Source organism: Haliaeetus leucocephalus, unplaced genomic scaffold (genome assembly GCF_000737465.1).
Source record: "Haliaeetus leucocephalus isolate CR32 unplaced genomic scaffold, Haliaeetus_leucocephalus-4.0 Scaffold439, whole genome shotgun sequence".
Lineage (NCBI taxonomy): Eukaryota > Metazoa > Chordata > Aves > Accipitriformes > Accipitridae > Haliaeetus > Haliaeetus leucocephalus.
Window position 1 is genome coordinate 8,342,647 of NW_010972875.1, and position 13,275 is coordinate 8,355,921.

General features: G+C 40.7%; 2 protein-coding genes across 6 annotated transcripts in view; both read left to right on the top strand.

The window, feature by feature from the left end:
• LOC104836178 overlaps positions 1-8,012 on the top strand; it is a 9,483-nt gene extending 1,471 nt beyond the window's left edge. The window contains exons 2-4 of the mRNA XM_010574574.1: positions 132-266; positions 3,521-3,651; positions 5,471-8,012. Coding sequence (XP_010572876.1) covers positions 132-266; positions 3,521-3,651; positions 5,471-5,734 — 530 coding nt within the window. The 3' untranslated portion in view covers positions 5,735-8,012. The remainder of the gene's footprint in view (positions 1-131; positions 267-3,520; positions 3,652-5,470) is intronic.
• Positions 8,013-11,719: 3,707 nt separating this feature from the next.
• Positions 11,720-13,275, top strand: part of LOC104836132 (exocyst complex component 1) — a 32,396-nt gene continuing 30,840 nt past the window's right edge. For all 5 annotated transcript variants that reach the window (XM_010574520.1, XM_010574521.1, XM_010574519.1 and 2 more), the window contains exon 1: positions 11,720-12,021. The gene's annotated coding sequence lies outside the window, so the exon portion shown is untranslated. The remainder of the gene's footprint in view (positions 12,022-13,275) is intronic.

Genomic DNA, 13,275 nt, shown 5'->3' on the forward strand with positions numbered 1-13,275 from the left:
GCCGCCCGCCGCTCCGGCAGCGCCCCAGCACGGCCCGCAGCCCAGCTCGCTGTCCCCGCGCTGCCAGCAGCCTTCGGAAAGCGGCGTGATCTCCCCTCTCTCATTCAAACGGGCTTGAGCTCTGCTCTCAGGGGAGACCCGCGGCGCTTCCAAGGCGACCGCGGAAAGCGTTCGGGACGCGGCAGCGCTGCGGGCGCCTCAACCGCTTTTGGAAGAGCGCTGCCTTACCGGGGCTCTAACCGGGGGTTCCACAGGAAAGCCTAACAGTACGTTAACATTGCAGGAACCGGTGGTGAGTTTTAGAGCTTTTGCACGGTCCCATGTTCTACACGCCGTCCCAGTTACTTTGGGAACAATAAGCTAGACTTGTGGTTTAAATAAACACGCGCTTGAGTTAGTAATTGGCACGAACTGTGAGTAAAACCAGATTGCTGACAGCGGTAAACTTAATTATCTGGCTCGTTACTAAATCTGATTTCAGGTGTAACTGTTTCATAATGGTTTTAGAACAAAGTTTCAGAAAAGCTCGTTTGTTTATTTTACAACACCAAAAGATACCCCAAAAGAGAAATGCTCTTGTCAGTAAGCAGTTAGGTAGGAGGGAATGCTTCTTCCGGTCTGTTTCCTCTTCGGGTTCAAAATACATATAACAGGTAGAAATAATCTATATACTTGAGATATAGATTGGGTTAACACCCAATATGGGATGATGTCAACCGTATTCTGTGACCATTATCTTTCTAAACATCTGAAGTCTCTAGAATATTCAAGTAGTTTTACAGATTACTGGAAATACTGAGCAAGCTATGTTCCCTGCACCCATGTAGTTTTAGTAGAACAGGCTTTGTATTTTAGAACCGTAAAAATAGTTTTAAGAAATGGATTCCTGAACGTCACAGAGCTTCTAAATGTACGGAAATTCCAACCTGATTCATAGTTTACAAAACTATCTAGTAGGAGTATCTTTACTTGCATGTAAACTGTTCTGATCTAAACTGTTCGCTGTTGTGAAACATCCAAAGAGGAAAAATAACATTATGCACCTTTAAAATCTTTACTAAAAATTTCTTTTTAAGGTAGAGGAGAACAAGCCATTAAAGAAAGCCTCTAATCGGATTAACTGATTGGAAGTCTCTGAGGACATAAAAGAAAATTTATGTAGAGTACTAAGAGTGGGATCTCTTCAGTACCCAATATTAAACTCTCCTAATACATTCAGGCATAGTCAAGTAAGTGGTGAGTAGAGTGGAAATCTGATTCTGAAAGATGGGTTGCATCCAGCTGCCAGCAGCTACTGTAATCTGCTGTGATTCTGTAGGAGCAAAACACATTATCTAAAATCTTATCCCTGCAATGCAACCTCAGTATATTCCTGCTGATTTCAAATTACCATAACAGAAGAAAAAAAAACCAGTCAAACTACAGCAAAAACTTTAGAGGTCTATGCCTTTTGAAATCTATATTACAACAAAATCTTGGTGTGGGTAACTGAACAATCTTATTTTTGTGCCATACATCCAACATTATTTCCCCTCCTTTTCACAATAACAAGTCCCAGTTCTTAGGTGAAGGCAATAGTGTCCTTTCACTAAATGCTTTATAAACCCTGGAAGAACATACAGCTGAAATGTAACCACATTCAGGGATTTTCACAACCCTGTATTGGTATGCCTGAGAAGAACAGTAAGGATAACATCGCATTATCCAACAGAGACTCTGAAAAAGGTGTTTAGTCCATGGAAAACCTTAAGAAATAGTTTGTGCTCTATGAAGGCATTGCCACAGCAGTGCCTTCCCCGAGAGAAGCTTTTAGAGTTTAATAGGATGACATGGTAGATCTGAGTTCATGTTCTATGTAAGAAATTAAATTTTAACTCTGTTAACTGAGTGCAAGAACAACCATTATCTAAAATGCAGGAAAAGAAAGATTTTTTTTTATTTTTTTTTTTTTTAGTTGAAAATAATCCATCCAAGTTTCACCACTGGGCAGGACATGCTCCTGGTTTTGTTATTCCTAACGCATTTGTGCTCTGTCCTTACATCATAAGATTTCTACTCCTGCATGAGGGGTAGAGAAGTGGCAGTGTGGGGGACCTGGGGGCCACTAGGACATCCCCTTGTATTTCTGACAGGACTAGGGGTTTGAGCTTGTTTCCTTTTGTTTGAACTCTGAGAGAGACAACATATTCCCTCACGAGCAGGCAAGCAAACAAACAAAATGGGAGAAACTGAAAGTATGGAGAGAACTTTCGAAGATTAGCCTACTAGATTTGCTTGCAAATGAAAACCATTGTAACTTCTCTACGGAAGATAATACAGTGGTGGTCCTTTGGTTAAAAATCATTGAGCAACTATAACTGATAGGACCAGGAAAGAAAGCAAAAGTGATTTGTATTCCCCAGGCAGGGAAGCTATAGGCTGAGAGAAATTATAATCAATTTATATATTCTCCACTGTTTTTCTTTGCAATTGGAAGAAGGCGTATCTCCAACATATATCCTTTGTTTGTCTTTATTTAATAACCATTTTCTTATAAACAGGTGAAACATAAGAGATGTTTTATCAGGAATAAGATAAAATTAGTCAAGTTTCAAAATGAGTTTTCAAAAATTCAGGCAGTGTTTAGAAACAAAAGAATTTTGTTCCTGCATCTGTAGCCTTGTGCTATGAAGTCAAAACGCTCCTGCGGGGAGGTAGGTGACATCTTGCCCTTATCTTAGGCTACCGGATGGCTTGGGGAAGTGGCCTGCCCTGCAGCTATCATGCTAGATGTGCAGGAGATTGCTCAGGCTTGGGTGTTTTTCACACTCGTGTGTTACAGAAATCTAGTCTCCTATGCAGCACTCAATGTAATCAATTAATAACGGTAGTTATTGCAAAGAGTGTCTTTGTACTCTTTTTACTCTCATTTCCTGCCTAAGTCGGAAAATAGTAATTTCTACAAAGATAGCCCTGGGCAACTTGAAGCTTTAAGAAATATTTTTGATATTATTTTTGTGAAGTGGCCTACTTACGTATTTTAGAGGGAAATAAAGAGTTTTGCTTTAAAAAACTGATGGCTTCATAAGAGAACTTCATCCACAGAATGAAAAGTATAGCACAAGTCATGTAAATACAGAGCCTTGCTAGCAGTTTTGCAATTTTCTGGCTCCAGCACCCCAAAAGATTCCCCCTCGAAGTAAGTAGGATAAGTGGATTATCCATACAGATCCAGAATTAGGCTTTCATTGCACTGCTAGTGAATTCAGATGAAAGGCTTTTGCACAGACAAGGTTCTCTTTTCACAGGACAGGTAAGGTAAAGCCTAAATCTACCAAAAGCTGACAAGTTTCATAGACTGAGAACATGGTGCTATTCCTACTACCAGGGCGAAATAAAACTATTAAGTCCAGTACAGCTCTATACAGCCCTGCCCATCATCATTTAGGTTATCATCTAAAATGCAGTTTGGTTAAGTCTTTTATTATTGGAACTTTTGGGAAGTACTTCCTTGCATATCTAAACTATGTTTTTCTTGCAGTGACTAAAAGTGAAGAAGTAGAAATATGTATGGTTAAACACTTGCGAGTGGATCGAGAGGAGAAATATGAAATAGTTGAAAAGTGGTTTTTGAAAGATCTGGAGATGATTGATGGAAAAGAAGCAGATACTGTAAGTGTTATGTATTATTAAATACATATATTAGAGTATCCTTCTCTTCTGTTGCAATTTGGGATACAGGTCTTAAAATGCAATTAAAATGCATTATCTGAAAAAGAAAGCTATGTAAAAAACCAAAATAAATCAAACCTCCAAGGAATTTTAGTTTTATTGCATGTGAGAGGCTCTGTATTGCATTTGCACTGTTGCAGGGGTGGGAGGAAGGAGAGATTTTCTTCTTTGTTGTTATCTTCTTCATCTCTCTGGTTGAGATCTGAGGGACAAGCTGGATGTTTTCTAATTTGTTCATCATGACTGGGAATAAAAGTTCTCTACCTGAAGCTCCCAGTGTAAACTGCCATTAATCCCATAGATTTTAATGCGTACTTGAAAACGAAATTTCATTAAATACTTTTATGGAGAATGTGACTCATTTGAATGTATGAACCTGTTCTCTGTGTGACAACATCTTGCAAGTGCGTTGTCTGGTGTACCAGTGCACAACGCTGAACCTCTTTCACATAGCTTAAACTCACATTACTTGGATCAATTAAATATTTGTGTATTTGTGTGTGCAAATATGAAACAGCTTTGGCTAGATCTGGCTGACTTGCTGCTAAAAAAGTCCTAATGTCTCAGATACAACTTCAGAAGGGTAAAATGAAGCTGCGGTAGCACAATACAGAACACCAAAAGCAGAATTAAATCCTATTTTACAAAAGCTAGAAGAACATGCTGAGGAGAATATCTTACTGCATGTATAAGAAGACATTTGTTGTCCGTGCATAATAAATGTAGTCCAAGAAAATATGACTTTTTTTCCCTTTGAAAGTGCTTTCAAATGAATATAAAATAGAATTCAGATTACATTATCCTAGTGAAAGAGAAATCAAGAGCCCATTAGAAAGGTTTCAGAGCCTTGCTCCAAGGAAAATGACAAACTGTGGTTGTTCTCCTGTCCTGTGCACAGTGCCCTCAAGTCTAAAACTAGGAACCGGGGAGATGGAGGAGGTAAGTTCAGGTGCAGAGTATCCCTGCACCCTGTAAGCTCTTTAGGCCAGAGGGGAAAAAGAGCCAAAACTAATAATACTTTATGTCCCCTCTGCAAGTTATCTTGCTTCTGGAGATGTTCCTGTCCCTTCCCCAGCCAAGGCAGCCAGAGGATTTCCTTGTCACTTGCATGCATGAATTTACTTTAGTTTTTTTTCTGAAGTATTGTGCTAAAATATCCTTCAGGGATGATTCAGCCTTCCACAACTGAGATGATCAAAATCTGTCTCATTTTTGGTTAAAAGCCTAAATGAACCTCAAACTCATAATTATAGGGTAATTAACACTGCTATAAATATTCCTAATAGTTATTCATATCCATAGAATTTAACAGAACTTAGCTGCTGCTAGGATTAATTATGCCAAAGAGCCAGAAAGCACACAGAATTACAATTTAGGCAGGAAGAGCAATCAATATTCTTCTTCTGACAGGCATATATAGTTATAGTCCAAGGCAAGTGCTTTTCACATAGTGTGTTTTAGGCAACATGACAAATTGGTTCATTTCAAAACAAGCTTGTATAATCCCAATAAAGTGCAGCATATTGCTCGGGCAAACTGAAAACTCAGACAAAACTAATAGCAAAGAATAGCAGCTAATTATAAACTGCGACTTTGTAAAGTTTTAAAAGACCCTTTTGTATGAATAGAAATATGCAAAGTCCTTTCAAGTCCATCAAACTGAGAAAAAGCCCTGAAGGTAGCTGGGCAGAGAACAACAGATTGCCGTTCTAACATCCGTAATGCATGTAATAATTTCATTCTCTCTGTTTTTTTTTAGGATAATCCATATTTTGATATGCACTTCCACAAAGTCTACAATCTGGAAGCGTATAGCTGTGCATCTAAATATACCTTTGCTCGAACACTAAACAAACTGAATGAAACATACCTTAAGAAGGACTTGAAGATTGTGAACTTTGATGAGACCTACCTAAATGATGATTCAATCTGGTCGTCCAACAATAGGGATTGCTTAGTACTTATGAGGATATGCTTCTATGCTTCCAACCTTTTATGTCTCTCCCTGTGTCCTTTGTCTTAAAGATGTATTTTCTAACATTAAGGTGACTGGTTGACTTTCACTGACCAGCATTTCATAAATCATCTGATCAAAAAGATAGTGATATGCAGTATCTGCTTTTTAATTTTACATATAAGTAAAAAATGGAACATACTTTTTACATAAACAATTGACCATTCATTTATATATATGTGAGGGCCTCACTCTGGCAAATACTTACAAATATATGGGACTTTCAACATAGGACCAGTAATTCTCGTGGTCACTGGTGATTGCTTAAGTAGAGCTCAGCATTTGCTTTTGCTTATATGTTCACGGACTTATAAATTATCTTTCATTAATAGCTGGAAATATTTTTAAAGCATTAGGAGCATTAACAGTTAATTTTTATACTCTGGAAGCAGAAAAAAGAAAGCAAACAAATGAGTTCTGTATGAGAATGATGCACATTTCCGTTTTAACACCGTTAAAGAGATCACACCTACATCAATACAGGAATCAAACCCTCATCCTGATGAATCGGAGTTTTGCATTCAGGTACCGTGGGACCAACTTTTCACCTATGCAGTTACAATTATTTTTCCCTCAGAACATCTAGTACTCCCTTTGGCCTTTCCATTATTTGTGGTACTATCTTAGAAACAGAAAATGAATGTTCTTAAGCAGAATCACTTTATTTATCAGACCTTTCAGAACTTTTTTCTTTTATATCATTAACATCTTCTTTCATGCACTTTACAGTTTATGTATATGAACAGGCCCAGTTAGGGAACAAAAACTGTTTGTTTATGTCTCTACCTCTGGACCAAGAGTTAACAAAATACTATGTAAACAGTAGTTGTTGACTATTACAATTACTTTGTAAACAAGTGATATACTTTTCAAAATTCATAGAATTATGAGAATAATTTTCACCAGTTTCTAGCTGCGTGTTAGCATATTCAGTACACTACAGAAATGCATATTAGTACTTAGAGTTACATTTAACATGGTGTGGAGTCTACTGAGTGGTTTGGAAGATCTCACCCTTAACAAAAAATAACAGCTGGACTTGTGACAGCATTATATTACAGTGGAAACAGAGAATGAATTAAAGCTGTGTTGACCAAGAGCTGAAGAGGAACAATGTTGACAATAAGAAGCATAGTGATACTGCCCAATGTCAGTCAGCTGAGCTAGCTGGCTGCTCTTCCCATAGTCAATAGAGAAAGAAATGCCAACCCAAAAGGTGATTCGGAGAAGCTTCTGGTCAGAACGTCCTGCAGGAGAAAACTTGCTTTCCCTTTTGGCAGCCAAGAGAGTACAGGGAGACTAGATGTGGACTGAACCAGCTACGTACCTAAAGCTGACCGATGTAAATAGCTCCTAGGAAATACAAGCTGGTTACTGCCCTTTCTCAGTACCTACCATCTGTAAAATGGGATAGTTGTGCAAAGGTACTGTGATTTGTGCTTCACTGTTGTCTTTCACATGAACTCCCACCTTTGAAAACATTTGTATAAATGTACTTTGGATTCAAAATTGAAATAACATCAAATAAGTGAGAATATATTTGAAAAACTGTATAAAATGTACAGCTTTCTACTTTACTTTTTAAATGTTATCCTATTGCTTGTATGTAAGAAAGGCCATATCTTTGATTAGCTAATCTTCAGAAGCTATATATTTATTCTAGGCATATGTTGTAAATTACATTCATTCTAACCCAAAGCTTAGTAATTATGTGTATCTTGACAGTTGTGAAGGCAGTTTTATGTGGGTAACACAAATCTTCTCAAATTTGTAAGGACTTAAGTCTTATGTTTGCCCCCTAAATACTGGTAGAGAGAAGGACTGTATTTATAGTAATTGTTATGAAATGCAGTTGTTCTTTTCAGAATGTCTTTGGGATAATCCAGTGCAAGTACCTGTGTTGTAACATTTGATCCATAGCCACAAGAAGTATTTGCCCAACATCCAGGTTCCACAAAACCATCTTCAGTAGCAAATATAATTCAGACTACTGTTATCTATGATACATTGTCTTGTTTGGGCTATGTATTAATTGTAGAGGTCACAATGTTTTCTGTAATGTTTACAAACTCTTTGCTTAATAGGCACAAGGAAATATCTTCTGGGTGAAAAAGCTCCCATCATTCATCTTGTAACTGTAATAAAAACACAGAACCTCTAATAATAAGCACTTCAGGGCATTCTTTTGAAATAAAGTACAGGTGTAGTGAATTCCTGACCAATAATTGTCTGTATTGTGTTAGGAACTGATAAGCTAAAAGTAACTATAATGTTCAACCATATTTAATGGACTTGCAGCAGTAGTTTATATCTTTCTATTCTTGTACTGTATAAACATTACACTGACTATATTAGAAGACAAATAAGCCTGCATTTTATGTGGAATAATACAAAATTAAAATCTGTTTGGCATTTCTTCTGTCTGGTAACATAATATTTCAGACATTCTTCACTAAGCAATCAGACTAAACAAAAGGAAAGGAGAAAAAGGGACATTGTCCATGTAAATTGTTTCAGTTATTATCAAAAGGAAAAATACTTTAAAAGATCTTTGCAGGCCTAATCTAGGGACTTTTTACATTTACACAGTCCTTTATAAGATGTCAAATACCAAGATGCTGTGTAATTGCTAGACTGACCTGATCGCACTATGGAAAGTCTTTGTCCTGAGGTGTGGGAGACTGTCACTTTGCAGTTAGTATAGCACAGCTGCACCACAGGAGACAGAGAACAGCCTAAATTATACATGGAAAAGACCTGACAGGCTAACTAGCCCATCTTTCAATTAATGCAGAATTGTTTCCTACATCACACATCCTGACATTGCGTATACAGAATGTAGCTTGAAATACAGTATCTGGGGATTTGTTTGCTTCTCCTGGAAGACTTCTCCAAAACTGAATAGGAAGAAACTTACAGGAGTAAAGGATTATCACAAATGCATTTGTAGCATTCTTGTAAAAGGTTTCAACTAAATGATGGAGTGAATACTTGAGATTGTGGATATAACGTGGATTTTCTTCAGAAGACAGGAATTGTTATCAGCCATATCTGTACCAGAGAAAAGAAAAAATGTGGCAGCCTGAAAATGAAGAAGAGTGATAATGAGTAAACAGAACTTCACGCTCACTTGTTTAAGAGGCAGAGAGAGAATAGAAGCTGTCATAAAAGACAGCTGATGTTTTTTTCCTAAGTGTATTTTTTTTTTAAACTCTTTAACCAATATCAGAAGTAAGAATACAGGGAAACCTATGACAAAAGAATTTGAGAATATTTTTTATGTAGCATTTATCAATACCGTATGTCTTATGCTATACTTAAAAAAATACATCAGTTTCCTGCAGCTCCATGCTATAAAAAGCATTTAACATCAACACTCAGATAAGATAGTTCCATACAACAAAAAATACACTGATGAAGTTCCACTGGAGTTCATGGATGTAAGCTAATTTTCACCATCTAAGACTCACGACCTTGTATTTAAAACAGAAGGACCCTTTTCCTGTGTGATTATCTTTAATGGATAACTAATCTTTTCCTGCATCTTAAATTAAGCAAATATACATCAATGCAGAATTTTAAAAATAATTTTGAAAGTGAAACAAAGCAGAGAGGGAAGCCTGTTCTGGACTATGCCTTCTGGGTTATTTCTCATTCTTCTTCTCCCTTGTATTTTGGAGTCATGCATGTAGTAACCCACATCTTCCCAGCAAAAGCCTATACTGCTTCTTTCCCTGTCATCTACCTATTCCCCAATACTTTCAGCATATAAGTCTATCTTCTTCCAGTAAAAGAAGGCATTGTATTACATAATTTGTAATATGTAATTTACGAATATTTTGTCACGAGTTAAAGTCAGCATTGGAAGATCAAAGCCCCTTTCTAAAGAGCATCTGTGAGAAGCTGAAATAGGAGGGGACAGAATGGCACTGTGCGTCCTGTAGGATGATCTCATGGCAGTTTTAACACATGTAACCACATTTTAGCATTGACAAACTACATTTTGGTTTAGTTGGGGGGGGTGTGCCCTTTAGCAGAATTAACAGCTAAAGACAGGAAACTAGAAGGGTCTTGACTAATAACAACAGCAGCTTTATGAAACCTTGTCCAATCTTTTATGGCTGCCTTGTCCTGTCTTTATAGATCTAGCCAGAGACAGTTACATTTTGTGGCTGAATTGAGAAATTACCAAACTGTAACTACTCTTTTAACCTTGGCCCTCATGAATGATATATTATAGAAGTATACAGCATGTTGTTTTGTAAGTCAGAAAATAGAAGTACATTCAGCAAGACTCTATTGGTCAGTAATGTTTAATGCTTTCAGTCAAGTGGAAAAGTGATACAGGAATGATGAAATCAGTTTTACATGTTAAAAGTCCATGTTTGGGCTATTTATAACAATAACTTGGAAAAGATGTTTTCTATTGTTCTTAATTGGTCATGGCCTGGCTTATAAATATTATCAACCACACCTTAAAGGCATACTGATGTATTAATGTGAAAAAAATCATATGGTTCAAGTAATCTGTAATGATTTCAGCCTTCCCTTAACTCTGCATGCAAGTCTTGAAGAAATCCTATATTAATTTACATGAATAATGCTAAAAATGAATGAAGTATATCGATCACATGGAGAACCTCTGTCATAGCAAAGCTTGACCTGGAAGGTAGTTCCAGTTCTCACTGAATTCAGCAGTGGCTACAAATAGCTATGGCCAGATTTGGACATAGTTTCTCATGGTCAGATTCCAAATCCTAAGTGTCAGAATCACTAGTCACAGAGTAACACTTCCCTCTGAATCATCACTGGCATCAAAGACTGTCAGTTATTAAGGGTGCTTCTGCTTAGGGGTAAAGCCAAAATCTGAACGCGTTTCACTGAAGTCACACTAATCCGGAAGCTGCGGCCATATTGTATTACAGTTGTTCCCTTGCAGCTGCGGTTGGAGATAGATTTGTCATTTGAAATTGTAAGATACTGTCCTATTGTTGTGTGTTGTATCTTTCAACCCCGGGTATACGTGTGTTTCTTTTGTGAATACACTTGCCTCCTAAAAAGACATAAAACTTCTTAATAACTCTGTCATGAGGTCAGGTGAGGACACAGACATCAGAAGCAAGCTGACACGACGTCGGTTTTGCTTTTGGCGCAACCCTCGTTACTTCTCCCGTGGCATTTCGCTGTTCTGTTACAAACTCTTTGATGGCAAGAGCTCTCCCCTCGTACCAGCACGTAGGACACCTTCTTGCGGGTTGCAATACAGAGAGATCTTAGTTGCGTTGCTTTTCTTGCTGGTTTATGCCTTCTAATTACACAGCAGGGTTTCACCAAACAGCTGAACGGACCTAACCGCTCACAGCTACTGGAGGGAGCCTCTTCCCCCCAGCTCTTCACAGCTCGGCGAGGTTTTCCAGGCCCCTCTTTTTTAGCCCCTACCTGCACCGACCCACCTCAGAGCCGGGCAGGAGCCGCCTCAGGACGGCACAGCGGAGAGCAGCGGGACCGCCCTTTACCAAGGCGCGGCCAAACCACCTCGGAGGGCCCTTCGCCACCCGAGAGCCGCCGGGGCCTCCCCTACCGGCGAGGCCCGGCTCAAACGGGGCCCGACCGCCCACAAGAGACCACCGCACGGTTATGGTTACTGGTTCCAGCTTTTATCGCCTGGGCCGGCGCTGCGCTGTGGCCCTGAAGGCAGCGCCGGGCCGGCCCTGAGGGAGGGGAGGGGAGAGGAGAAGCCGGCCCTGACCCCGCCCCACCCCGCCCCTCCCGCGCTCCTATTGGCTCGGCCCGCCCCACCCCGCTCCACCCCGCTCCGCGGGTGGGTGGCCGTTGTGGCCGTCACAGGCGTTACGCCCATCTCCTCCGGCAGGGGGCGCTGCGCGGGCTGCCTAGCCTGCCGACTCGCTGCCGGCGTCACGTGAGCGGAAGGGGCGGCTGTGGGCCGCGGGCAGCGGCGGGGGCTTGCGGCCGGAGGCCGAGGCGCTCCCTTCCCTGTCCGGTCCCGGCCCGGCCCGGCCGGCCCTGCCTCCGCGGTGAGAGCGAGGCGGCTTCGGCATCCTCCGGCCCTTCCCCCGCCCCGGGTGTGGGGACCTGCCGTTCTTTCCTCCGCGGGCCGGGCCCTACCGGTGGCCCGGGGCGGCTTGGCCGTGTCTGGGCCGCCGGGCTCGGGGTGGAGCGGTGGCGGGAGCGGGCCGCCGTCTCCGGGGCGGCTTCTGCAGGACTCGCAGGTGGGAGGCGGTGAAGCTGGTGCCAGACGGGCCCTCGGGAGGCCGCCGCTGCCATAAGTAACTCTTGTGAGTTTTCCTGTTAACTGATTGATCTCTTGATCGACTTTCGGCTACGAACGGCGTTCCCGGGCAGGTTACAGTTAGGCTACGCTCTCAAGTTATGTTTTAACCCGCGAGGGTGCAGAAGTAGCATGTTTTCCTGTTTACACGCTTCAGAGAGGCTCAGCAGTGCTCACTGAGTAGCCTTACCAAATTGCTCTGTTGCATCCTTCCCATGTATTTCCCGGATGGTCTATGTTTGACAGATTTCATGTAGCCGAGGCTTTGTCTGTAACATTACTGGTGAAAAAACAACGCAGCAATGTCTAAATGGATTTGTTAGAGACTGGTGTGGTCTCAGCTCACTTGAAGCATTTTTCTGAGGAAGCAGCGTTATCTCCAGCTCCTTGTGCTTAATACTGTGTTTCTTTGGGACAGCAGGATTCATGTGTGAAGAGCTTAATGATGTGCTTGGCCTAGCACATTGTGAAGGTTTTGCTGGCTGTGACTAAGGGGGCTGAGTTTATAACAGAAGTTAGACTGTATGTCAGAGCAAGTCCTTGATCTTGGGTTTAACGTCTTTTGTTGTATGGGAAAGGTTTATCCTGCACAACGTGGACAACTTGTGTTAGCACTGAAATGGGAGAGTTAGCAAGTTGCAGCAGTCTGAATGTGACTTAGGGCAGAAAGTAAAATCCTAAATCAGGAAGGAAAGGGGATATTTCTGAAATGCAGCAGGTTGTCAGTATTTTGTGTGCTCATCTTATGCACCTGTTGAAGAGTAACAGGAATTACAACCTGATGCAGTTTGGAAAACAAAAGACAGGCCCAGCATTTGATTAAAGGGAGGAAAATTGTTGGCAGCTATGGAGCGTTACATTGCCATAGGGGTGTCATATAAACAGCGTTTCTTTGGATGCTCTGAGTGCTGTACGCTTGACAATACTGATTCCAGCTTGGTATGTTGGCCCTTGTTTTCCCAAAGCCCTTGCGTTGCTAATCTCTAAAACTGCCAGATTGCCTAAGATGAGAGATGCGGGGGTGACCTGCTGAGCTGAGGCACAGTGGGACATAAAAGACTGCAAGAAAAGTCAGTGCCTTTTCTGTTTGAAGTGCCAAGGGAACCTTTTTGTCTTTGCTGCGTGTTTGTCAGAGAAAGCAACCGGGGCATCTCCAAGAGAAAAATCCAGCCTAAAATTTAACTCCATATATTGTCTCGGCATCAGGCAGTGTAGCATGTGATGTATATTAATCATGTTTTTAACACTCTGTAGAATTTTA